The sequence below is a fragment of the Seriola aureovittata genome, chromosome 15 (assembly GCF_021018895.1).
Source record: "Seriola aureovittata isolate HTS-2021-v1 ecotype China chromosome 15, ASM2101889v1, whole genome shotgun sequence".
Classification (NCBI taxonomy): domain Eukaryota; kingdom Metazoa; phylum Chordata; class Actinopteri; order Carangiformes; family Carangidae; genus Seriola; species Seriola aureovittata.
Window position 1 is genome coordinate 12,662,090 of NC_079378.1, and position 27,397 is coordinate 12,689,486.

At 41.0% G+C, this 27,397-nt stretch overlaps 1 protein-coding gene across 1 annotated transcript in view; it reads left to right on the forward strand.

Annotated features, from left to right (window-relative positions):
* The window catches only part of jade2 (jade family PHD finger 2), a 184,204-nt gene extending 157,147 nt beyond the window's left edge, over nucleotides 1–27,057 (forward strand). Inside the window, exons 13-14 of the mRNA XM_056397068.1 lie at nucleotides 11,860–12,005; nucleotides 14,170–27,057. Coding sequence (XP_056253043.1) covers nucleotides 11,860–12,005; nucleotides 14,170–14,967 — 944 coding nt within the window. The 3' untranslated portion in view covers nucleotides 14,968–27,057. The remainder of the gene's footprint in view (nucleotides 1–11,859; nucleotides 12,006–14,169) is intronic.
* Nucleotides 27,058–27,397: the final 340 nt, after the last annotated feature.

Here is a 27,397-nt window from a genome sequence, read left to right on the forward strand (position 1 = left end):
TAAAATCTTTAATAGGAGTTGACCGCAGTTCAGCCCAGCAGGTCTGATGTGATGCATCAAACTGTCGGCAGGGGAACATAACTCAGACACGGACAGACAGGAAAACAATAAAAGTGAGGGAGAAAATTTAGTAAGACTGGATATTATAAAAATGTCATCCCTGTAAATCATGCAGACCTCCTCTCAGCTTTTCTGTTATTAAAAAATCACCATATTTCAGACTGGTAGAACTGTAGAGCTGGATGATTTTAACAGTGTGGTGCAGCAGCTGATGAGGCGGATGGGTACTGTAGTATTTATTGCACTACAACAAGCAAAATTAGGGCCGTAACTTTTTCAAAACATCACTTGAAAGAAAAAGGGCTAAAACTTAATTTATTCTTCTGTGTCATGCTCTGTAGCTACACTGTGTGCCTCCTTCAAAATGCAACCACACATCCGGGCTACTGTGCGGCGACCACCAGCACCGTGACTGGCCACTGATGATGGCTCACAGGTTTTCTTTGCCAGTGCTACAAGATAAGATACGATAAAAATAAGATAGTGAAGAGTGAAGAGGACGTGAAACATGTTGGGGATAAAAAGGGTGAACTACAGTATCTTCTCATCTGTAGAACCAGACATCCTGCAAAGCTGTTTCCGATGAAAACCTTCGGCTCACTCTCACTCTCTTATCACAGGGATTGAAAGACAAATGTTGTGGGGAAGGAAATAAAAGCATGACACAGCCCTACCCTATCCCTCCACCCAATTATACCATACCATACACACTGTTAAATGTGAGCATAGAGGTATAAGATGCACCATTCTGTCACACACAGTGAATTTAGAATTTGAACAGACCATTACAGGTTGAATAGTAAATGGTTAATTGTCCATGAGACCCTGTTGTTTTTATGTTAGGTGATGTTTCGGTTCACAGTAATGTTATAATTGGGAATCTGCCGAATCAGTGGCTTCACCAATTTTTCCGCTGTATTCTATGTTATTTACAAATTCGATCAGCGATGTCTAAAATATTGCAAAGACACATAGAAACAATATGATGCAGAGCCACTGCCGGTGCGATCAAAGTTGCTAAATGCTGCATTGTGTTTTGTCAAAAATGAAAAGAAATCTGACCAATCATGATTCAAACTTTTTTTCTGGGTAAAAGGAGTGAAAGTTGTGAATACCAGGGAGAGAAAACGGACTATAGAAATGATGGTAAAAACTGAAGGGAGAGAGCAGCTCTGTCAGTGTTAATCTGTGTCATTAATCGGCGGCTGGCAGAGAGACACTGATAGAATAAGGGAGAAGGAGGCCTGTCACTGCCAATCCTCATCATTGGTGAGATGAGGATGGATGATAATGGTTGGCGGTTCTGCTAGAAGGTGATCCATTACCTGCTACTGATCTTGACAGTTTCATGTGATGCTCAGAAGACACTCCGAAGATATTAAATGGAGATTGAGCATCCAGATTATACGTACTGTATGTAGATATTTATTCCTAACATTGACAATTTACAGCCGTTTAGCTGACACTCGTATCCATACCGACTTGAAGTGAACGAGGAGATAAAGGCTCAGTGTCTCGCTTGAGGACACTTGATAGTCTGTTGATGGACACGCACGCCGCCGCCGCCGCTGTGGTGATTGAATCTGTAGCTTTTAAATTGTCAACACGAGACAAGCCACCTGCCTGACTATTGAGGTGCAAATTAACATTTCAATGCACAGACATCCTCATAAAAGTCAAAAAGACTTACTACTCTGAAGCAGTTTCTCCATCACTAACCGATGAGAGAGGTTTATTTTTTATTTTCCACTGAGCAGAAGTGACATGTTTGGCTCGGCGAAGGCTGTGAGTAACTGTTTTTTGTGGCTGAAAGCTTGACTTTGTCAGGAAATAATCCAGGTTCATGTTAGCGAGGCTAGAAATGTGTTGACTGATGTGTTAAATCAGGGGTGCAGATACCAAAGCCTCTCTATTCAGAAACATTGGAGGTTCATATTTTAAATGCCTGTCTGTTCATGTCCATCTATTTACCTCTTCATCTGCATTCATTTAGGTAGACAGGCTTGTTTTCAAAGTTGGCACACCGATGTGTCTGCGGAGCCCGGAAAGTCATATTTTTTGACACCCTAAAAACATCCTCAGTTTATTTTTTCAGATGCAGCTGCTTCACGGGACAGTAGAGCAGTGACAGTTTGATGAGAGCTGGTGCTGTTGGTCGTGGCAGAACCAGAGCGCGCTGTCAGGATCAAACGCAGTGTTTCCTCCTTCCCTCTCCTTTCAGGTTATCTCTTTCACTCTTGCTTTGGAAATGTTTCAGGCCAAAATTACATAACCATGCTAAACCATTCGAAAAAAGATGACAACCACGCATGTGAAGTGGTTGGAAACATAAAGCTCAAATATACTGAGGGGCTTAAAATATAGACTTCTACACTAAAAATATTGAATTATGAGCGAAATGATTTTTTTCCCTTAATGCATATATATGCATAGCAAAATATCTCTTTCTGTCCAAATAATGAAATAGTATATACATAGTGTATAGCTTACATATACATATTTAAGAAGGTAAAATTAAAATATTGTTGTTAAGTCCTCCTATTTAGAATTAATGAGCAGTTTACAAATATCAATAAATGGTTTATAACACACTATAATAAAATAGTTAGTAGTGTAATAGTGTTTTACTATAATCTTATCTGTTTATATACCAGCCTTCAGTCCTGTTTCCATAAGCGGCTTTGTATTTGTTGACAGATACATTTATGTATTTACAACCACTTTACAGTCTTTTATAAACCATTTATTAGATATTTATATAATGCGTATAAATGCTCAATAGGGGCACTTGAACTAAAGCGTTACCACTAACACTACAAATGTCAAAAAACGTGCTGTATGTTTGTATGTAATTTAAGTTCTCCTTAGAGTGTAAGAAGACAAAACAATAATTACAATGAAGTTGTGCCACGGGTAGGAAACACACAAGTTGTGATGTATTGTATGTTTGTGTAGGCGAATGAAATGGGGAGAAAAAAGTCCTCCATTTCTTCAGGCTTCCTCTAAAAACAAACTCCTCCGCTGTGAATAGCTTCTATATGTAGGACATCAAGTGGGTGGATTTGTGGTCTTACGTAATGCTTGATTATATGTATCCTGATCTAAAAAGTTCTGAATATTCCTGCAATGACATTCTGTAAAAAAAAATTTAAAAAGCTGTGGGCTACGTCGACAATTACTGTACATGATTAATATCCGAGACCCTGAATGAAAATGAGTTCTGATGACTAATTGTGCTCTCTAATATCATTTATCCTCCTTTAATCTGATTTCTTATGTGCTGAGAAGCAGGTTCTTAAAGGTTACTCCCAACCTTCTCCATAGAGACCAGAGGTCAAGTCAGCCGAATCCTAGATCGAGAAAAAGACAATTTCCAAAATTTCTCTAACAGACAGGTGAACGTACAACGCACAAGACACATGAAAAGCATTAGAAATACATAAACAGGACATCTCAGCGCTCCGAAAGCAGCACTAAAGCGACATGTAAAATGTGAAGAGCTCGGTTCCTTCCTGTGATCTCAAAAATCGAACATGACAGAACGTTTCTCAAAGCCCGAAAAACCACCCAACAAAGACTCTTCCCGCTGTCATCAAAGGATGAAACCTGGAGCTGCTCTGGTGATAACTAAACTGGCTCTGACTTTGAGGGATTATGTCATTTTGGTAGAAATTGTATACAGCTAGGGTTTAACCTCACTCTCTTGTTAACATTTCTATAACATAAAATCAATTCGTACATCCAGGAAGATTGAGTTTCCACTTTTAGCAGTTTGAAGTTTTGGCTCTCCGTGTCAGCTGCAGCCTTGAGTTTTGAGAAGCAGGCTGGTAAGTGGGAGAAAGTCAGATCTCCTGCATGAATGAGAAATCATGCTGTGTATGCGACTGCCGCTAGACCTGTATATGTTAGACCCTACTGTAATAAAAGGGTGCGCCATTTGCAGGCTCTTAATTCCAGTACACCGTATGCCAAACCATTCGCATGTCCACAGAATGGCAATTTGAAACACACCTGGCAGTTAAGGTAGCTGCTCTTGATAAAACTGTCTGTCTGACCTTCCAAAAAAAAAAAAAAGCTTGGAAAAGTGTGTGAGAGTCCACAGCTTTATCATTTGAAAACTAGTAAAACTGCAATGTTTGGAAGCATGTTACAGTCCTCTGCCAGGTTGAGAATGAATGAATTCAGTGAAATTAACATGGAGTTTACCGAAATTGGTCTACGTTTTCTGGATAAGAGTGCTCTGTTGTGCTCTTACTAACATTACGACTCCGGCAGTGAAGAATACCCTCTTCTGCAAAGGTTTTTTTCCAGGGAAACCCCTCATTATCCACAGCGCTGTACAGGTGCGGGTCTTTTGAAATGAAAATAGTCGATGATTCCAGTATTTTTTTTTTTTCCCTGGTTGGAGTTGGCTGCATGTGCAATGTGCCTTGGTCAGCCAACTTCTTTTTTTTCTCTTTTTTTTTCTTGGGCTTGGTGTTCATCTTTCTGATGTTAGTCTCTGGGTGATGGTGTACAAAGTATAGTATGAAACGTGCTATACAAATAAAGTCTGATTGAAAAGAAAGAGAAAGAAAAACAATAAGAATCACAATTCTTTTATGAATCTTTATTTTATTTAGTTTTTTTCACCCACCCACTTTTTGCTATGATAACATTTTGCTCACCATCATATTGCTTGAGGTCAGGGGATAAAGCAGCAGTGCAGGAGAGCATGTAGCGTGACCAGAGGATTGGAAACAATGGCCTCATTGTACCATGCTAATTTGGAACAGAAATCAAAGCTAAACATTTACACAGTTACCCTTTAATGTTCAACTACCTGTTGCCATTTGCACACATACACATTTTGTACTATAACAGTGGACCTTTCAGTAGACAATAGACAAATAGACATATGTACAGTACAATGTGCAGTATATAGGATAATCCAATCCAGTCATACAGCATGCATATATATATATATATATATATATCTTTACATAGAGAGGGAGTTTATAAAATCATGTCTGTCATCGTATGAACATTTGCATCTCACTTGCATGATACAATCTGGCAGAGATGTTTTGGGCTTCTAACCCACACACACACACACACACACACACAGTGACTATTGGTGATGACGCAGGACTATCTCTCATTTCCTTATTTAACCAGAGCTGAGCGTCGCAGAGCCTACAGTACTTTCCTGTCCAAGTGAATGTGATCAATAAACACAGATGATAACAGAGGACAGGAGAGTAGTTTTGCTCTGCCTCACTTGCTTCTTATACTGATATTATCTCCTTCTCCTTTTCTTTTTATCGGTCCTCATCTGTTTTTCACAGTGAATCTATTTATTTTCTACCTATCTCTGGCTCTGTGTTATAAGACTCCTTCTTTCCGTTTATCTTTCCACCTTTCTCCCTCCCTTTCTGTGTCTCAATCTTTCTACCTGACTGCTGAGGGATTGGGACTGCAGCTTGATGTAGACTAGACGTTTGGAAATCATTGTGTTTCCATGACAAACAAGCCCTTCTGTGTATTTGGTGTGCCTTTGTTGTGTGCAGCCATGTAATTTGTCTGTTTTTGTATGTGTGCATGTGTGCTTTCCTTTGTCAGTGTTATGTATATATTTATATATATACTGTATATCATTCCTGTCTCAGTGTGTCGTCTTCGTGTTTGTCTTTGCGTGCCGTATGTGTTCGTATCTCACAGTCTCAGAGAGAGAGTGTATCCGTGTGTGTGTGTGTGTGTGTGTGTGTGTGTGTGTGTGTGGTGTGTGTGTGTGTGTGTGTGTGGTGTGTGTGTGTGTGTGTGTGTGTCAGGCCATCTGTTCTCTGTCGTGTCTGGTCCTGTCTCCCAGGGCTTTGTCTTCCTCTCAGTGTTCTGGGATCAAGAAGACAGACATGTACCATAACTCCTTCTCAGATGTACTGTCCCCTATCCCCACTGTTTATTAGTGGGGCCCATATGCCAGTGGTGATTGGAAAAGGGAAATTGTTTTGAAATCTTCCTGGTGTCACTGTCATAGGCACTGAGATCCGTATCAAAAATCAGTTAAAAAATGTAATTCAATCTAATTTAATACATGTTTGAGTGTCAGATGTTAAAATTTACTCTCACTGGAAAACATCCACGAAGAAGCAACTGACCGACAACACGGAGAGATGATGAAGTGAGTTATTGCCTCTCGATCTCCCAAACATCGTGCACAGCCTTTAGCCAGCTAAAGTGCAGTTTTACCCATCCCCCTGTTTTTCCACCTTGAAAATGAAAAACACAACTCAAGGACATTCAGCAAGTTTATGCATCAGCAATCACATCGTGGCTGAAATAATAACTGTGAGGGAAGCAAACAAATCACCTGCAAAGTAAATTTGGTCTGCGTCTACTGACGACACCTCTAACCCAAGCAAATGCCTTTTTGAGCCGCGCCGGACGGTAGCGAGAGAGGTCAGATCCAGGTGCCAGCTTTGTAAAGGTGCCGCAGATTTAATTATTTAATATAGTAAAAATAAATCTATGTGGGTTGAGAACAACAACATGAAAACAAGACAAAATTGTAGTTTAAAGAGTAACTTGCTGCAAATCCTGTCTTTGCTGACATGATAGTATGTGGAGTTTGAGCTGGTATGTTGTCTTATGTAAACTGCACATTTGTGTATGAAGATTAAATCAATACGTCTTTGGTGGCAGTGTGAAGAATAACTCCAGCCACCAAATTCTTTTGGAATTTTCACTTCACAACAACTGGTGTTTTAATGCAATTTTCTCTGGCATTATGATCATAATGGAGGTTTAGGAACAGCACAAGGGGCTGCATTGTTGAAGATACCGGTTACACAATGAAATACGATGTGAGAAGGGAGGTCTGAGTATCAGATCTTCGAGTCTGAAGGTTTATCAGACACCAAAACACTGCCCAGAGGTTTATAATACCATGGGTCTCTTTAATGCAAGTCCTTATCTTTAACTTTTGTGTTTGATGGTGTCAGTAAAAGCAGAGGAGCCCTGAGTTCTTGCCACTGGTAATAAGTTAGAGGCATCTTGCAGTCTTGGCTGCAGTGCACTCTGGGCTTTTACTGAGGAAATAGGTCCTGCGTTATGATGTTTTATTATCTATTATTGCTGATTGTCAGTGCAGGATAGCATCTCTAAAAAGATGCCTGTGCTCTTTCAGTCTGAATGAAAGAATTCGAGGTTGCATTGTAATAACTGTGTGACTTAACAGGTGTCTTAGGATTGCTTTTTCCCTTAAAGAGCTTTTTGAAGCTCTGAAGCATTAAGTTGAAATAGCAGAAAATTAAACACTTAATTTGGTGAAAAAGATAATGAAGCCAAATTACACATTGGAATAGGGTGAGTTCATTTTGAAACAATATGGTAAGAGACTGATAGACAAGCATAAAATGTCCCTTTTGTTGTAGAGAACAATTCTGTCATGTTCATTTCTGTTGATTCATGCTGAGCTTTCTTCTTCCTATTCTGTGATTATTATTCCAGATTTTTTTTTTTTTTTTTTTTTTTTTAAACAATTACTTATTCAGGTATTTACTTTGCTCTTTTTCTGCCTTCTGCACTTCTTGTCTCACCTTCATCGCTCTGATGAGTCTTTAGATCATTAGTCCTCCTGCACCTTTACTCTGTTTCAGTTTCTGTGTTTCTATCTCCGTCTTTCTCATGGAGTTTCCAAGGAGACGGTTTGCGCCCGAGAACAATCATCAGACTGTAGTGAGGGCTTTAGACCTGGCAACACACACACACACACACACACACACACACAAATGCACGCACGCACGCACGCACACACACACTCACACACACTCACACACAGGCCTGGTCTTGGCCCTTTCCTGCTGCTAGTGCATTCCTTGGCTAGCTGGATAGCGAATCATTGCTCGCTGCTACAACATCAGCTGTTCTGTGATGCCACCCTGGGGCTTTTTGTAGCTGTGAGACCCTGGCACTAAGGCCGGCTGTTCTCCAAACTGTTGCTGTGGCGTTAATACTGCGTTGAAAAGGGCTTAGCTGGCTTTAAATGTACCAGGACCTTTAAAAACATAGCGTTAGCCTGCAGTAGCACTGCTCCGGCTAACAGGTGTAGCATCCCATTAGTTTAGCCGTAGCCAAACAAGGAGGAGGAGTCAGTGTCGTCATCCGGTTTAAAAGATACAGCTCCACCATCGGTGGGCTTCCTTTGAATAGATATTGGTTGGGGATGTTGGGTCCTCCCAGTGAGCAGTAAAGACATCAACTTTTTTTTCAGCAGTATATTTTATTGAAAGAAATTTTAAATTCATTAAGAGGAATTCTGCAAAAAATGTTTCCCTCTCTCCTTTTTCCCTCTAAAATAATCTAATTTCCAACCAGAACGCTTTCAGACTAAACATGAAACGGACATATAGCCATATGTAACCCAACCTTTTAGTATCCTATTCTTGATCTTAACATCAGTGTCCCACATATGAATAAACAAGCATGAAAAAGAAAAAATGGACAAAACCACAAAAAAAGATTAATAACATCAGTCTTTCTCAGATCTCTTTAAAGTATATCCAAGAACAAATGTCCAGAGAAAAACCACAGAAAGACTACAGAGATATAATAACCACTGCAAAAAAAAGTGTTATGCTAAAGAAAAAAAGAAAAGTAAGTTATTCCAATAAGATATAAAAGGTTACCATTTAGTGAGTGCAAAAAATGTCCAATTCAATGAAAGAAATCATATCTTCAAGCCACTGAGAGGAAGTGGGAGGTGTAGGAAAATAAAACTCCTCAATATGCTCTACTGTAAGCCATGTAAATCGATCAAAAAGTTTTTCTTAGCCAAACAGATTTTGTGGGAAAATGACATTTTTATGCAGTTTTACCACGTTAGATGTGGGACAAAAAAAAGTGGATGTCAGCTACACTATAAATTAATAAAAACCCACCCATTATGCAGCAATGCACCCCTCCACAGTAAAGTCAGGAAGCAGCAACAACAGAGTGACACCACGATGGTTTTTAATAAGGGGAAGAAAAAAAAGGTGTTTTTCCCATAGTTTTTCCAGATGTAAAGTATAGCCACAACTATTAACCAATGGGAGGTATAGCATGTGACAGATTTTGAACATGGCAACAGACTGCACAGTGACATGTTATAGGTTTCCCTCCTACCTTCCTCTCTCTGAACTCCACTTACACTCTCCTCTCCTCTGTCACCACCTCCTGTCGTCTTCACACTTCTCCACTGCCTCTTTTTTTCCCCTCCGTCACCTATTCCCTCCCTCAGAGCTCTCCTGACTCCTGCAGAGACATGCTGCGTCATGGAAACGACCGACGTGTGTGTGTGTGTGTGTGTGTGTGTGTGTGTGTGTGTGTGTGTGTGTGTGTGTGTGTGTGTGGATAGCTGGTGTTACAGCCACCCTAGCAGCACCTCCTGCTGTCCTGCTTGGCAGATCATTATAGGCAGTGAAGATTTACATGGAGGCTGGAAAGACGGTACAGAAAAGAAACAAGAGAACGAGGCGTACACCACAAAATTTTCATGCACTTACTGATATATTTCTTAATGTGCTTTTGTGCAAGTTTTTTGTCAACATTATTGCCATTTCTGATGATGTTTACTTGGCACTGTGGGTTGTTGTTTCCCAAAGAGGACATGACATGACAGACTCCCAGTGCTCTCGTGCAGACATTGTTCCTGGCTAAATAAGAACACTAAAATTCATTATTTATCCCCATTCACTAGATGACACACGCTCTGGAGGTGAGCATTTTCCTTTGCTCTATTTTTGATTGATCTAAAATAATTTAAGGTTGCTTGCCTTCAACACAAACACAGATTTTCTTTCTTTTTTTTTACCACAGGAAATCTATTCAATTGTTCTTTGTCTACACACTCGATATAGTGAAATTCTTGTGTTGTGGTGGATTTGGTGTTATGTGTGATTTATTATTCATAAAAATAATAAGAGTAAAGCTGTTTTTAGAGTCCAAAATTGTTGGATCGATCATGTGTGGAGATCCCACTTTGTCTGAACACCCTTTTTGCAAGTAACTACATGCACAGATTCTGTTCAAAACCTGATTTATGTCTTAGATACATCTATCTGGGGTCTGACAGTTTTGTCATATATAAAAGAACAAAACATTGTTAGCTCTCCTCTGTGTTAAGACGGAATGCAAGGTGGTGCAATAGCATACGCAGTCAGTGGATGGATGTGAAGGCAATAATTTGCTTCCTCTTCTGTCTGAACACATCATTCAGGTTGGGTTTTTTCAGATCCAGGTCCAAATTTGCAACTTATCCATTTAATCGCCTCTTTTTATCAGCAGTTAGCAATGTGCGAAACATTCAGGTAGTAATCTAAATCTAAATATGTAAAACATGTTATCTATTAGTTTTTAAATCTTAATTCTCAAAAGCTAAACCTTAATGAATTTGATAATCTTTCAGAAAAATTCAGATTGAAATAAGTGGATTGAATACTGGACATTGATTCAAGGTCAAACCACCTCTAACCTTAGCTCCTCTACCTCCACGTGTTAGAGGATATAAAGATGTGCGAAGTGGAAGATGGGCAAGCCAAAATGTGAGCACCCTCTTCTGTGGGAACAGGAGAGAAGAAGTGTACAAGCTTATGGATCCAACCCCCCACCCCCCACCCCACTCCCCCATTCTCTGTTCTCCTTAAGCCTCACTCTTTACTGCATTGTGTGTATGTATGAGTTGTGTGTGTGTGTCAGAGTAAAAAAAGAATAAAATGTCACAGACATACTCACAGTGCTTTGGCAGCAGTTTCACAGCACACAATGATAGAAAAGGAGCCATGAAAATCTCCTAATTATACACAAACACACTGACACACACATACACACAAGCACACACACTTAAAAGCAGAGAGCTTTGTCTGCAGCCTCCCACATACACACACGTACTGAACACAAACTCGCACTGCTCACACTCCTGGACTGTGACAGTGTGGTACAAAGACCAGAATGTGGAGCACGCAGTGTTGGGAAGCAGACAGGAAACAGGATTTCTGCTGTAAAATGGGTTTATATCTTCATTATTGTTTGGAGCTCATTGATACATTTTGTAAATGTTACTGTGTCAAGTTGTTGTGTCTCTTTTTGACAGACCTACATTGGGCTCTTTGTTTTCCATTTAAAGTAATGGTAAGGCCAAAATACAATGAATAACATGCAAGGAGAGCCATGAATGATGAACACCAGTTTGCAACATCAAGACGCCATATATAGTTTCAGATTTGCGCTTTGTCTGTTAAACCTGGGAAAAGTCATCTACATTGAATGGCTTCTCTAGCCAGTTTTTAAAGAAAAAGAATTCTCTCAATTATTACTATAATGAATTGAAGTGCCTCTTTTGAATGGAGTGGTGTGACTGAGTGTAGTGAAGCCAATTCTGTATTTAACAGAACTGTGGGATTTAAGGTTTGGCATAATAGTCTTGTGTTGTGGCTCTGAAAAGCCTCGGTGCTCTTGTTCTATTTATGCCTTTTACCTCTTGATTTGAAAGACAGCTCCCCTCAACTCCACTGACACTTTTAGAGCAACTTTTTTCTGTGTTTTTTTATTCATGAAAAATGTGCAGCTCCCCTCACCTGTCTGCTTTGTCTTTCTCCCCCTTCTCTCCCTCTTTCTTCCCTTCATCCCTACCAATTCTATCCCATCTCTTCCCCCCCCCCCCCCCCCTTTGCCTTCACGGCTCACTCTTACTCTCTCCCTCTGTCTCTGTCTTGATATCATCCATCTCCTCTCCCCTGCATCCTCCTCCCTCCCTGCTTATGTCCCCTGCCCTTCCTTCAGGTTTGTCAAAGTCCTTCCCATTGGACAACTCTTTGTTCGACAGCTGGCTTGCCCAGTCGGTTCAGATCACCGCTGATGACATGATGAGCCAGTGGGCTCTGGGTGCCCAGCATGGGGACAAGAGCGGCAGCCTGCTTTCCGACCAGGTAGGGCTTCATCAGCAGGAGGGCTGAAGGATGATGCCTCGGCTGTATCTGAGTTGACTGTAATTTTATGATACATAAAGTAGATACTTCTTTGATAGAGCAGCAATGGAAGGAATTCAGTAGTGGTTTTTAACTTATTCAATACTTTGTAAATAAAAAAGCGATCTTGAAGCAGACCTCCAGTACATTCATCAGACCCGTTAAAGACAGGTTATATTAGACAGCGCTACAATCTGGGTCTTGGCAGTGAATGTTAGCACACATGGCAAAATTCAAACAGCTGAAATCAGCAGCAGCATCTAACAGTCCATCACTTCTTGAACTGAATCCCAGTCCACTGCACTGGTGGACAAAACTAGTGCCAGGAGCCAAATAAGGAACTATCCTGCCTACAGACCTGATTGACACAGACATCCAAAGTCACACAAAGTTCTTGGTCAAAAAGTAAGTTATTAGTAAAAAAGGAACTTGATCTTGGGCAAAAGGCCTAAAACTATATGAATCTAAGGTCTGCAAAAGCAGAGAAATGTGTAGGCGAGGCATCTTTTCAGAAAGTAAGTAGAGCAACTGCAGACAGTAAAAAATGAGCCTTTCTTCAAACGTTAATGCAGTGTTACTTTTTATTTCATGAACTTAAAAACAGCAAAAAAACTAAACAGTAATTGTGGCATGCGCAAAGGTTCGGTAGCCCTACTAAGTCAGTACTTGGGAGGGATGAAAAATGGATATAAATGAAGACTATTGCTTTCCAGGCAAGGCTCATTGATCCAGCAGCCAGCGCAGTAGAGTATAATATTGAAGTGTTAGGTATTCAGTTTGTAATCCTAAAGTCAAAAATCAGTATTATAATATGAGGATTTGATGCTTTTGTCTGTCAAGCATAGTAAAGAGGAAACTTTATATCTTTGGGGTTTTGACTGATGGTCAGACAAAACAAGACATTTGAAGAGGTCGCATTGGACACTATTTAATGCAATTCTATATAGAAAACAATTAATAAAAACAAATAAAAAATAATTAGCAGCCATTTGCAATGCGAGCTCAAAACCTGCTGTAAGCCTCCACAGTGACTATGAACAGTTTTCAAGACAAAACTGTTATTTGTTGTGAAACATAATCAAGTACAGTGGATTATGACTTTGGTGGAGAAAGAGCACTTCCTCTCTTCTGACAGATGTCACAGACCCTCAGAGAAGAATTACGCCTCCACACCTGGAGTCACATTCAAGCACCTTTTATGTAGAATTATTTCAACGCTGGATCCGGACCTTTACGTTGAATCTTTATATGAGTGCAGTTTTTGATGTTGCTTCACACAATTACCGTGGTGGGTTGATCAGTTGGATGAGAGAGCTGACGGTCAGAGCAGAGCTGCACTGTGGCTGACCTGCTGTTCTCCTCAGGAATGTGCTCTGTTTGTGTATTGATTGGCAGGGGGCTCCAACCAGAATACATGACATAACGCCATTGTTTGGGAATGTGTTTTGGAACAAAAAAAAAACAAACAAACAATAAAAGGAACAGGAATACAGCCATTTTTCAATAAAGCAGAATGAGATGTTGAAAACCTGATATCCTTAAGAGAAAGTTAAAGCAAAAAATAAAAGGGCCTTAAATGATCAGTGACTTTTATCAAACAACCCCACAGGTTCCAAGTTACAGTGGCGTGTAGTTGACACAAATGATAAAAGCCCCCTTTTTTTTTTAAAACACAAAAGAACAAAAGATTCAACAGAAACCTCCCATGAAGAAATAAACAATCACAGTGTAAGGTGCTGTCAGAATGCGTCAGCTTTGTCACTCGCTTCTTTGCTCAAAATAATGTGACATTAGCTGCTCACATCCTCCACTGATGAGCTGTTCGGAAATATGGGTGGGTGGGGAGTTTTTGTTCCAAAATATTACGGGCAAGAATGTGAGCCTTCCAAACCAGAAACCCAAGCCACAGACAAATAAATATTTTTGATCTACGAGCAACTTTCCAATTACAGTATGTCATGAATATTTTTTGTAAAACCTGTGTTGTTGTGCTTCGGACGATGAACTGATTCAGCTGTTCTCTCATTTGCTCTCCTTTTAATTCTTATCCTCTCATCGCATTTCTTTCATCTCTGATTCCTGTCTTTCCATACCTCACCTCCTCTTTTCTCCCCCTCTCGTGCAGCTCCTGCAGGGCGAGGAGAGCCTGCTAAATCTCATGATGGAGAACTCCATGCAGTCCACTTGGAAAACGCCCCAGCTGGGTCGCAAACCACGAGGGAGCAGCAAGCCCCGTGCTCGTGGTCATTCCACCACCCCCACCCAGCCCCAGACGCTCCTCTCTGCAGCGGCTGCCTCCGCCGCTAGCAGCCCCTCCACTGCAAAGAGCCTCTGGGTGAGTGTGGTGGAGGACAAGCCAAGCCATGTGGGCCGGAAAGGGGAAAGGTCCAGGGGGTCCTCCAAGGCCCTGCACCACCACCACCTTCATCACCACCAGACCAGGAGCTCTGACCTGCAGGGTGACCCACCACCGCAGCCACCCATCTCCAAAATGGATTCCTGTCACATCTCAGAGGACCAAGGCCCCTGGGAGAGCATCCACACGGAGAATGGCGTTGCATCAGGGGCTGGATCTGTTTTCACCGGAAGCTTATCTCCACCTCCGGCCTCCAGCCCTGTGGTCACAGTTCCCGACACAGGGGCGATCCTCCGTGGCGGGGCTCCACGACTCCGTCTGCCCCGCCAGGGTAAATCAAGAGGGAGGGGCGTGAGCGGAGGTGGCGGCATAGCGGGGCTGGAGTCCATGGACCTGCCGCTCACCAGGAAGGACACGTCCCTGCTGGACCCTGCCGAGACTGACGGGTACTTCTCTGACGGCGAGCAGAGTGATTCGGACACACGCTCTGGCGGACGCAAACTCCGCTTGCCACAGTTGCATTCTGGGAACGAGGACCTGTTGAGAAGGAGCGTGCTGGCGTCCTAAAGAACTGAGACTCAAATCGACACACACAAAACACACAATTATCCAAGCAGAGTCCCGCTGGCTAATTGTTTCTCCATCTGTGCCCAGTATACAGTCTACACAACATGGCTGGATGGCTTTGTTCAACCAAATCCCTGTCACATTTACCAATGGAAAATCTCTTCAGCTCTGACCTGTTTTGTTTTTGGGGGGAATTTGAATGTAGCTGTTTGCCTGTCGTACAGTAAATCTTCTCCACCTGACCGTAGTTTGTTGTTTAGACAACCACAAGACGCGATACATTCAACAAATAGGAAACAAACATTACCTTTTAGTCTTTTTCGTTTTGTGTTTCAGATTCATTCTGTTTCTGGGCGTTGAAGTACCCTGTTCTGGCCTCACGTCTGTGGTATCTGCCAGACCTGGGAACAAACACTTTGGGGCATTATTATTATTATTACTATTCAAGCTGGTTTCAGGGTCTGCTTCACTTTTGGTCTTTTATGGCCTGAGATACATCCAACGAGTTCTTGTTTTCTTGAATATATTCAATGGAAAGACAATGTCACTCCAGAGTTGTTCAAAATACGTGTGCGGAAGACATGGGACGACATGTATTCAGCTTTGAAAAGCACAACTAGCTAGTCATAAGAGCTGTAAGCTGTAAGCACTCGTGTGTATAATAGATGCTCATTCAGGGTTGGGGTCAATCCTCATGATGTTGAATCAGTTTCAAAATGTACACTAAAAGCTTAATTCTCAAATTTATCGTCGCAGACTTAAAAAAAAACAAAAAAAAAAAAACATCTCCAGCTTTCCCAGTTTTTGAATAGTAAACGGATTGACCCCAACTCTAGTGCTCATTCAGATTGTCACACAGAGACACAAACACAGACATACTGACACACAAGCAAATCCCTTTGCTCACATCACAGCCGTTCGAAATATTTGGTCTGACTTTTGTCAGCTGCTTTCAAATTCTTCCTAATTCTGTGGGGGGTTTTTTTTCTGTTTTTTTTTAGCCTGAATCTTTGGAAAAAATCATTGTAGAAACTCTGTGCCTTCTGTCGCTCGCCCTATGCCCCTGCCTCCTCTCAAACCCCCGCACACCCCCCCACCTACTCAATCAACCAAACAATCAGCAAGTAGATCAATGAGTCGTTTTTCAATCGGATTTGTAACAATCAAACCAAAAGGTAATCCAGTCGGATTGGCTACCAAGTGTAGCCAGCTTTGGGCTCCTTGTCACCTTAACAATTGTCTAGTGCCTGAAACAAGGATGTAAATGCAGCGTTTGCCATTAATCAACAAAGCATCTGCAACAGTTAGCAAAGCAGAGCCATGCCGTACTATCGGTGCAAAGAGCTGCCTACTGTTCTATGCCCCCATAACTAGATCACTGCAGTTCAGAGCCATCAATAAACAGAGTTTGTCCAGGTTGCACTGTGGGCGCCATGTTGCTGACCGCAACAACAGATACATGTGGAGAGGGGAAGATAAAATAATGGCATGCTAGCCGACTATCATTCAAACCAAGTTTTTGATTTTTTTTTTTTTTTTTTTGTATATTGGTGGCAATAAAACTTATTGTCAATTTTTGTATTTTGAGTAGCCTGTTTCCTGTGCTAGCTGTCAGGTCAATGGTATTAATCCATAATGCTTCATTAATGAATCGCTCGTGTAAAAATATTGCCTAAAATTTGGGCAGAAACAGTCACAAGTCTCCCATTTGCTTCTGGTCCCTGCAGATTATCCTCATTTGGCACTGGTGGACTAATGAAATAAAACTGGAGAAAACATAAAACAAAATAATCTCAACCGAAATGTCCACTTACCAGCTAGATTTCAGCCACATCTCACAGTCTTGGCTGGCTCAGGTGTCATCACATGACCTAAGAGTGGAAAAACAGCTTCAAGGTTCCTTGAACCATTTTTTCCCTAAACCTTTGCCTTTTGTCCCGTGCATATAAAACAATCACTGACTCACTGTGCTGGTTAACATGAACATCCACTGTGTCTGAGTAGTTTATCCACATCATTTGATGATTTCTGGGTATTGAAGTCTTCAGAGGTCAGTTATTTCTGGTTATTGTGTGAGGTCGCCAGGGTTAACAGTGCAGCTTTCAGGCAACAGACATCAAGAAAAAATGAGTCAGTCATACGTACAGATAATTCATGTGTATCTCTGTATCTGGATGTAGTGAGACGGCCAACACCGTTTTATTCAGCTAAGCGTTGAGCGGTCATAGCTGCCACGTGAAGCTTGACGTGGACAAGCTCTCGTCACTGATGGCTCTGCTGCGCCTTTTCCTCCTGTTAAATGAATGATGACAATGTAATAATCAGCTTCAGAGGCCTGCGCTCTTAAGTTCCTGAATTGAGTTGTTTGTAAATTTGTTTTTAAAAAAATACTGTTTGTTGTTCTCTCAGAGAGTTGTATTTTGTACTTAAGCAGTCCATGGTATTCTCAGGGGTTAAAAAAAAACTTTTAAAAAAGAAGAATAAAAGGTTAAAAAATTTATCGAAAAAGCGACGCAAGACGTAGATGCATATATATACAGTATATATATATATAAATATATATATATATATACATATTTTATATCATATACTATATATATATATAAAGTGATGTGTGTATGTCTAGAAACTTCCTTATTTGGCAAGCTTCACTGTTTAAACTCCTACATGACTACTACTGAGCATGCTCCTCTCAGTGTGACCATATGACCATCAGCCCTGGGTTTAATAGTCTCAATCAATAATTAATGCTCATTTTAACTTGTTTGAGTTACCAGATTAGGCAGACAGGTCAGTTAATATTGGCTCGGTGGTCAATTACAAGAAGGGACTTTCTTTTCATTCTCTCACCTTTCTTGCAGCTAAGACCCGTCTGGGGCCAAATTGGGGTGAAATGCATCACAAGTGTTTTTTTTTTTGTTTTTTTTTTTAAGGGCTGCTTTACCCAGGTCTGATGAACAGACATTTAAATGGAGGTGCAAGTCCAATCTACTTCCTCTGTTTTTTTGTTTTTTTCTGTTTGGACAGCTTCTAACCTGTCTTCTGAAGCGACCACGCCAAAGAACAGATCTGTGTTTCAAAGCAGCATATTTACATCTTATCTACAAACAAACACACATACAAGTGCTCCGTCTCTGGTTTTCAAGATGAAGAATGTTAGATAAAGCATGTCCGACAACTCTGCCAGCGCTGTCCAGGTCGGCTCTGTTTAATCCAGCTTCTCGACCTGGTTCGGCCTCAGCTCGATGCGCTTCGGTTAGAAACCCTGTAAGCTCAGGCGCGGTGCCTTGGTGTTGTGTGAACCCCTTTGCTGGCGCCGTTAATTCTAAGACACCACCACCAATAAACCGAACCTGGATTCTCCCAGATCTCCGTTCACGGGGGGTTCGCGTAGAAGCCTGTCACCATAGTAACGGGCGATGGTTGACTCACACATATTTAACCCCTTTCAGAAAAAGCCAAATGCTGCTGAACTGAACACAAAACATACAGCTCACACACAGACTCACACACCAGAGCTGGTATAACAGGGTTATAATGTACAAGATGACTAGTTTTTTTTTTTATGTTTTTTTTTTTTTTTTTATGTATACGTGGTCTTGACTGCATCAGGAAGTATGAGCTTACTCAGAGTGAAGCGCCCCCTAACAGCAGGAGAGTATTATTACAGGTGACAGCGCTGTGTCTCTGTCTCCTTTGTCCTTCAGGTGTAGCCATCGTAGAAGATTCACATTGTTAGTCTGCCACACAAAGTCTGTAAAAACCCTCTTGGGAAAGTTGGAGTTTTTTTTTTTTTCTTTGTTTTTTTTTTTTTTTTTTAACTGCGCAAAGTATTGCCTAAGGCAGTTGCTAAATTTTTACAACAGCAAAAATACAGAACAGGTGGACGATTTTGGACTTCTACGTTGGCTACCGTTATTACAATCCGCATGGAAACTGACCATAACAACACATACTACAACAACAACAACCGCAACAAAGCTTGTGTTCTTGAAGTGAGGGTGTGGTGAAGTATCATTACGACCCACAGGATCCTCCGCTGAATGGTTGTTACCATTCATGTGTTGCTAAGACAGAAAAATGTAATCTTGGTTTCAATATTCAATGTTCAGAGTAGCCTGACTTTGTAGACAGTGGTATTAGACAAGGCCTCACATGTAACGGCCTTAACATGTAGTAGCAAATGCTAAGGCTGCACAGTGCTGGCAAGAAAAGAAAAAAAAATGAAGGGCCTGTGCAGGAAGTTGTGGTTACCTGAGTTACGCTTGCTGTTTCTAACATTTGCTAGTCAGATTTTAACCCAAGAACAGCATCGTTGTCCCTTCTCTGGCAAATTGATGATTGCAGTTCTGATTGTTTTTTTTCTCCTGGATATTGTGCAGCCTTGGCAAACACAAACTGGTTATTATTCTATATTTACAGTGTGGCTTCAATGCCCTCTCCTTCCGCTTCGTAGATACTGTAGACTGGAGTCTTTTGCAGGTTCTTTTTTATCAATATCCACTAGAATACAACTTCAAAGCATCACTGTCCTCTGTGTGGTACACTGGTGTGGGTGTTGGCTCACGGCCTGAAATGTGCTCTGATGATCTTTGAATTTTGCAACTCTGTCAGGTCGAATATCCACATGATATGAGGTCCGGATACAAATTTTTCTCTCTCCTTTCCATTTTTTATCCGTAATATTTGGCATGGCGTTGAAATTTCTAGCCCCAGAGTGAAGCATCAGTGTCAGCATCAGCAGAAAATCTGGTGGAGTATTGGAAGATATGTTTTCTCTGCCATTTTACTATTTAGAGTCATCATGTGTTGTATACAACGATACAGTTTTCTAAGTGGTAAGCTGGTGCATGTGTCAGAAACAAAACTCTCCCCCAGGTGTTGGCATGAATGCTGCACCACAGAAATAAGCTGGTGGGCATCGTGCATGTAATGGCAGGTCAGAAACACACCTACACACAGCGATGAATTCCTAGACTTCAGCTGAAAATGCCAGCGCTGATCGCTGCAGGTAATTGGAACACTGCCCACCATTCACGCATCCGTCGTCTGCTGTTCTGACACCGTTGTAAAATTCCTTGGAAAGGCATCACTGCACAGGCAGGACTGGGTTCCTCAGAACTTCCTCAGCTGCGCAAAGATCATGTTTAAAGCTCTTTATTAGCAGAGAGGTAGGTTAGGGCCATCCACCAATAAAACACTGGGAATTTTTGTTGTACAAGCCAATTTGTGCTTCACAAAAAATTAAAAACAGCCTTTAAATTCCGGGTGTTGCTCCTGATGGATGAAAGATTTGATTTTCTGCTATTTTGAGACAAAGAGTGATGATTGCGCTGATGTGGTTTTGGGGAACAGGAAGGGCCAAATGAAATGCTGTTCATACAATATCTCTCTCTTCCTCTGTGGTTGCTCTTTCGTCCAGTAAGAAAGTGGTTTGAGGCTGTTGTCAGGTCATGGAAGCCAGGATTGGCCAGTGCTTTATAATTTAATCAGTGAAATCGCGTGAAAGCAGTCGCTACGTGCCGATGCAGCTTGTTGCACGTTATGTACATCAGACTTGGAAAAAACCTAGAATCCGGAATTGAAATCTCTTGAAATCTTGATGAAAATTGAACTTATTCATGGTCTGCTTAAATCCATTTGGAAATGGAGACTTACGTTACATGATAGAGTGTGATCTCACTGACAGTCCTGGCCTTATTGTCCTGCGCCAGCCATACAAACCCACCCACCTACCTACATACCTACCGCTGGAGTTTATATACATCTACAATAATGTATAATACTGTTCAACTACTACTACTAAAGACATGTTCATTTTCCGTGTTTTGAGAAAGCCTTTGCAAGCTGTTATTTTTTTTCTTTTGTAATGCTTTAGCTGGCCACCGTGGCTCATATCAAACTAGAAAGCTGACTCATATCTGCTTCCTCTGTTTTTACTGGCGCTTTGCTCTCCTCTCCGTTACGGCAAAGTTATGGGCTTCAAGGTCTCAGCATCCACAACCCAGACACACTGCACAGATTGGAGGTTTAGTCATACAAGTGCTTATCACAGGCAGAGCTGCTGTGGAGGCAGAAATGAGCTCAATTGTCGAATCAGATCTAAATTGGTGGAGTCAAAGAACCACAGTGATTTGAATCAGAGGGCCTTTTGTTTTTCATTCATGATGTTGCAAGGTAGCTAACTGGAAAACCAAGATCAACACAGGAAAATACCGCCAGTTTGAACTTGAAAGGTCGGTTATGCAAACTCTTAAACTAGATGCATCACACCCAGTCGTGAGAAATATGTGAGGGCGTACAGTGCCATGTGTAAAAAGCTGATTTCTAAGGCTTAAATTGGGCATTTTATTGTACAGCGACAGTGGAGAGATGGCAGGAAATGAGAGAAGAGAGAGACGGACAATGACATTCAACAGAGATCCTGAGCAGGACGTGAAATAGGAATGTCATGGTTCATGTTCATCCCTTAACAGTACGCCTTAAACTACCGATTTCACCGCCTGCCAATTTCTAAGAAATACATAAATCACAGTAATCCCACAATAAGGCTGCCAAGGTTGCTGACGATTAATCCTTTGGTCTATGAAATGTGAAACATATGTTTTGAGAGCCCAGACGTCTCCAGATGCTTTGTTTCATCCAACCAACAGTTAAAAATCCAAACATATTCACTTTGGAATTACATGAAAACACAGAGAAGCAGCAAATCATCACAGAAGAAAGTGGATTTTTTTTCAATTTTCAATATTTTGCTTCGATAAATAACTGGAACAATTAATCCATTATCAGAATTGTTGCTGTGTTCATTTTCTTTAGCCCAAATTATCAGCTAATTGTTTCACATGACTCATTTTTCCCCTTTGCTTCAGTCCAACATCACTCTGGTTCTGGCTCCACCTGCTGAGGTTCAACACAGTGAGATTACTTCTGATTCCAGAGCAGATCCAAGCAATGTTTTTTAAAGACTAAAGCTCCCATCTGCACAAACTGCACACCTTACTCTGCATCCACCATCCAACATCTTCCTCCTCCCTGCTTGCTCCTCCTCCTCCCACCAGCAGCAAAGTCCCCACTGCTACTCCACCCTGAAAGCCTAAAAACACCCCTCCTATTCAATGCCTCCTGCCACCAACTCCTCCTCTCTCCTCCTCTCCTGTCCGGTGATCAGCCTCCTTGCCCAGCACGTGGCTCTTTGCAAATCGCTTATGAGGCATATGGGGGGGGGGGTGAAGAAGAAAAAAGGATATCTGTAGCTTTAAGGACAAATAATGACAGGCACGTGTTGTGGAAGTACGTGTGAGGAGGGGAAAACGTTGCTTTGCTCTGGCCTGGAGAGAGAGAGAGAGAGAGAGCAAGGAGAGAGGAGAGAGATGGATACAAAGAAAGAAAGAGAGGAGAGGAGGGAGATGTTTACTGAACCAGAGCCAGAGAGGCAGACAGAGAAAGAGTACAACTTGTTCTTTCCCCTGCGTTCTGTTTGCAGCCTGTCCGCTCAGTCAAGTTAACAAGCAGCTAATATAAACAACACCAGGCCCTTCCCTTTTCCTTGCCCTCTCGCCTCCTCATCTCCATCTCTCACTCTTTTTCTCTCTGCTCTATCCCTCTCTCTCTCTCTCTCTCTCTCTCTCTCTCTCTCTCTCTCTCTCTCTCCATACAGCCGGGTCTCCATCCAAGTTATTTCCTTTGCAAACTGTAACAATCAAATCAGGAAAGCAGAACAGGATTGGGTTCAAATTTGCATTAAATGGCATGAAAAGCCCGGAAAACAATTCAGTTTTGTTACAGAATATTTTAATAACGACCATGACTTCCAGTGTAAATCAGCCTCTGCGGTTGCATGTGGTTAGTTGATCCATTTATTTGTATTCAGACAAAAGCATAAATTTACTCAACATTACTCAGAAGTAAAGACCAACAACAAACAAGTCTTACAAAGATAATTGTAGCCTGCTGTCAACAAATCCCATGAAAAGACCAAAACCAACACTGAATCCATTCTACTAATAGGTACTGTCTGTGTGTATCTTATTCCTCTGTGCCATATATCTCCATCATTGTTCAAAAACACAAAGAAACACATCAGTTAGTCAAACTGTTGCACTGGCAGATACATTCCTTTTTTTTTATCATGAACACACGATGTAGTTTATTTTGAGTCATTCCCAAACACACCGTCCTGCTTCTGTAAAACTAGAGCACCAACTGTGTATTAATCCAAACAGTCCCCAGCAAATGCACAGTTTACTCATATTTGAGTAATGTTTGCTAAACAAACTACAGTGCCCAGCTGTTTTAGGAAATGAGGAAAAATTTTTTTATTAAAGTGTATATTTGTGAGCTCTTTTTTTTAGATATTTATGTTTTCAGCAGAAGTCGCTTGGGTTGGGCGATACATTGAATTAAATTGATTCGTTCCATTTTTTTTTTTTTTTTTTGGTTTTGCACAATGTGTAAAATATGAAGTTTTTACAATGTGCACAAAAACGTTTATTTTCTGTCAAAAAGTATCGTAGCTAATAAGGGGCTACTATAACTGTCTTCTTGGGTCATGTTTGGTCTGGCTGCATTTTGTCGGGAAAAAAATCCAGTAAAATCATGAATCGTCCCCCCAAGTTTTAAATAAATTGAGATTTTATTTTTTGGTCATCGACTCCGCCCTACTTGGGGAGTTAAGTAGTTGAGTATTGTAGAGATGGACTAATGCATAGTTGGTTTTGGTATTTCCATTGGATTTGTTGAGATTAAAGTAAGACAACAAAAAAAAAATTATACCAGCTTTATTCTGTAAATGTCACGATCTGCCAGGCAAACTATTTTTTTTTTGTTACATATCTGTCCATTGTCATACGTTTGGCTAACATTAGCCAACAGTAAAGACCTATAATATCCATATCCAGTCTTACATATATACATGTATACAGCTGGGTTTCCATCCAAGTATTTCCTTTACAAACAAAGCACAGCAGGATTGGGTCAGATTTGCATTAAATGGCCTGAACAGCCCGGAAAACAATTCAGTTTTGTTACAAAATATTTTAATATCGACCATGACTTATAAAACTTTTTTTTTGGCAGTTTACTTTGAAACCTGGATGGAAACATGGCTCCAGTCCCCTTACTGCTTCCTCCCTCACTATCTGAGCAATTTATTCAACTTCCCCTTTACATCTGGTTTTACCATTGGGCTTCTGGGAGGTTCAGACTCTGCTCCTCAGACATACATCACCGCAGACAAATTGAGGTGTAAATGCAACCAGGACTCACTGAAGATCCATTTGGCCACAGCTACCGTCTCCCACTGCTGGTCAAAACAACATTTGGTCACATTAAATTTAAGTTCAGCTGGGCACTACACACAAAGCATAAATATAACAAAAGGACGTGGGTGGGAATGTGTTTTATGAAGGAAAGAGTGATTTCAGCGCGGGTACCAGAGACACTTTACTTCCAGGTGTAAATGTAATCTGGATAAATCACGTCTAGACACAATCTGGATTTAAGATGCAGGTTAAGGCCATTTGTTAAGGGGCCCTCTGCACTTTATTTCTGTTTCTGCTCCTTCTCCCACTTGTAATTTCACCATTCTGTCTCTGCTTTACTTCCTTCTCCTCATTTGTTATTTTATCTTTCTCCTTACTGTTCTTCTCTGTTCTCTGCTTTCATTACCTGACTTTTTTAACTCTCTTCTCTCACACACAAAGCAAACATTTATCTTCTTCCTCTGAGGCAAATATGTGTTTATTTGCCTCCCTTGTCCAATCTTTGATACATGCGGGGGGGGGCAGTAGGTGTTTTGATTACCTAAATTGGGGAAAGTGCAGCCCCTCTGTTTTTTATTATTCTGAAATTACAGGGTGTGTGTGCAGACAGTTGTGTGTGGTTGCAGGAATGAGTGAGTGTACACAACTAGCATGAATCCCGGTCTGTGTGTGTTAATGGCAAGAGAGACTCTGGGTTAAATGTAGTTAAAAGTGTGCAGCAGCTCAGCTGTTCTCCCAGTGAGGTGACCGACCTTTTGCTTAAGTCTCCCTTTGTTCTCCTCACCTAATTTTTCTTCCCTCTCCTCCTCCTCTTCCTCATCTGGAGGGGACTGAACCAGTCTCTCTCACTTAAGGTGTGTTCAAACAGATCGTAAGATGGAACTTAGATGCGGCACAAGGGGAAGAGCAAAAGTGAGCGCAAAGACAGGACAGCGCAAAAATGTTTCAGCTTGAGTGAAAAAATCCAGCGGCCATATAATGAAAGACGTAATCTTGCTTCGCTTGCTGTCTGAACACACCCTTAGTTAACGCTCACACTGAGCTGGCTAAATTTAGTTTTTTGACAAATTGATGTACGTCCTCACAATCATTTGTAGGATCTATATCCACACTAGAAACACCTTGATAATCAAAGATAAAGCTGCATCACAGCCCAACATCTGGTCAGCGGGGAATCAGACCGACTGGTTACTCTGAATTAAAACTCCACTCTGTCCCCTCCTGCTCTACGTAAACACTTATACTATGTTTTAATACAAAGTCACGGTTTAGTTGTTCTCGTGTATAGGAGAGAAAATTGACAGAAATACTTCATGGGAACATGTGTGTGGTGTGATCAGATATGTTCGAGCACACAATCGATCGCAGGGAAAGATGGAGCAAACAGAAAGTTGTCTTCTTAACTCGTGTCATCGTTTTCCAAAAAAGCTCACTGACAGTAAAACACAAGGGCAGCAATTATCCATTCAAGCTTCATTTAATGTTGAGAGCGACACTGGCTTTAGTGTGGACAAAAGAGATTTAACCAGCTTACTGTGGATGTCCTCTTAAGCATTTCCCTCTCTCATCCTTGTTCTTTTTTTTTTCTCTCTCTCTCTCTCTCTCTCTCTCTATCTTTATCATTGTCTGTGTCTGTCTCTCTCACTCGCTCTCCTTTACTTTGTGCTACTTTGGTATTTTTCGTGTCTCACTCTCCACTCCACTTGATGTCTCACTTTATCTTTCCTCACCTTCTCCTCTCGTCTTTCTCTGTATCTCTCCTGTGCAGTGCAGAGCAGGCACTCTCTGACTCATTAATAACAAGAGGAAATTCTCGCTCCCCTCTCCTGACCTGTTTTCTCCCTCAGGTTAAAACACATTATCAAACAACAATTCAGTGGAGTTCTGGTTTGCAAAACTTCATCAACTTTCAGCAAGCAACTTTTTTTTCTTTTTCTTTTTAAAAATACCTCCACCTACAAGGACTTATGAATATCTTCTTTTTTTTATGTTAATCTGTTATTTTAAGCACTTAGTATGTTCTTGTTTGTTGAAAGAAGGTTAATTTGATTAAGCTGCTTCTTGTTTGAACAGTTTCTCTCCCTTCTCTCTGCTCTCTCGTGACATTTTCAGATATTATTGGGTATCATTCTGCATCTTCTTGGTCATATTTAGGCACTATTTGAATACCAATCAGCATCATCTAATCAGAGCAGAGCTGGACACAGGCTTTTTCTCCTCCTCCTCTTCCTCCTCCTCCTCCTGCTGTCTTATTTGTCCTTATAAATGTGTTGAAATCTCTGCTGCTGTGTCCAGTTTCTCCTCCACTCTGCATCGGTTCTTCAATACAATAATATGAATGTTGCAGGAGTTAATCCTTCTGTATTCTTTGTTTCAAAGAATGTTGTGCCATTTGTTAATAGCAAAGAGAACTATTGAACATATATGAAAAAGAAGAGCTATTTTAAATTATTTTTTGGCTTTTTTTGCTATATTTATTTTCTTGTATTAGAATCTTCTTTGTAGGAGGGAAAAATCAAAAAATGTATTTTTCATTAGTGCGAAAAACCTATTTTCTTCCTTTTTGTACAATTTCGATGTTTTAAGCGAGACTTTGAAAAGCAATATGATGATGATGATGACGATGTTTCCTGTGACTGTATCTGCATGCTGTTTGTGTTGCCTTAATGATGGCTGCATCCCACTATGACCCCTCCCTCCCACCCAACTCTGACCCCGCCTCTTCAACTCCCACCCTCATCTAATGGAGTCCTAGTCCCATTTGATCCAGTCCAGACCAATCCAGTCCAGTGCAGTCAATAAAGCAGTGCTTTCTGTGTACACAAAACTTTATGCCTCTCATCTTTCTTCTTCACTGCGCTCTCTCTGCTCTTTCTATCTGAATTACAAAGAGGAAAAAGTCTTACATTTACAAAATGAGTTAACCTCTATAATATATTCAGATACAGATCCTGGTTATATTGTAGAAAATGTGTTCATCTTTTTAGATCAACAGAAAGAAGTTGCCAGAGGAAAAGGGGTTAATAAAGTTTCTATAATTAATCGTAAGGTGGACATGAATGCCTGCTCCAGATTTCACGGTAATCTGTCCAATAGTTGTTGAGACATCTCACTCAAAACCCCAATTGACAACCTTATGGAAGAGCTAGAGAAACAGATAGAGGATC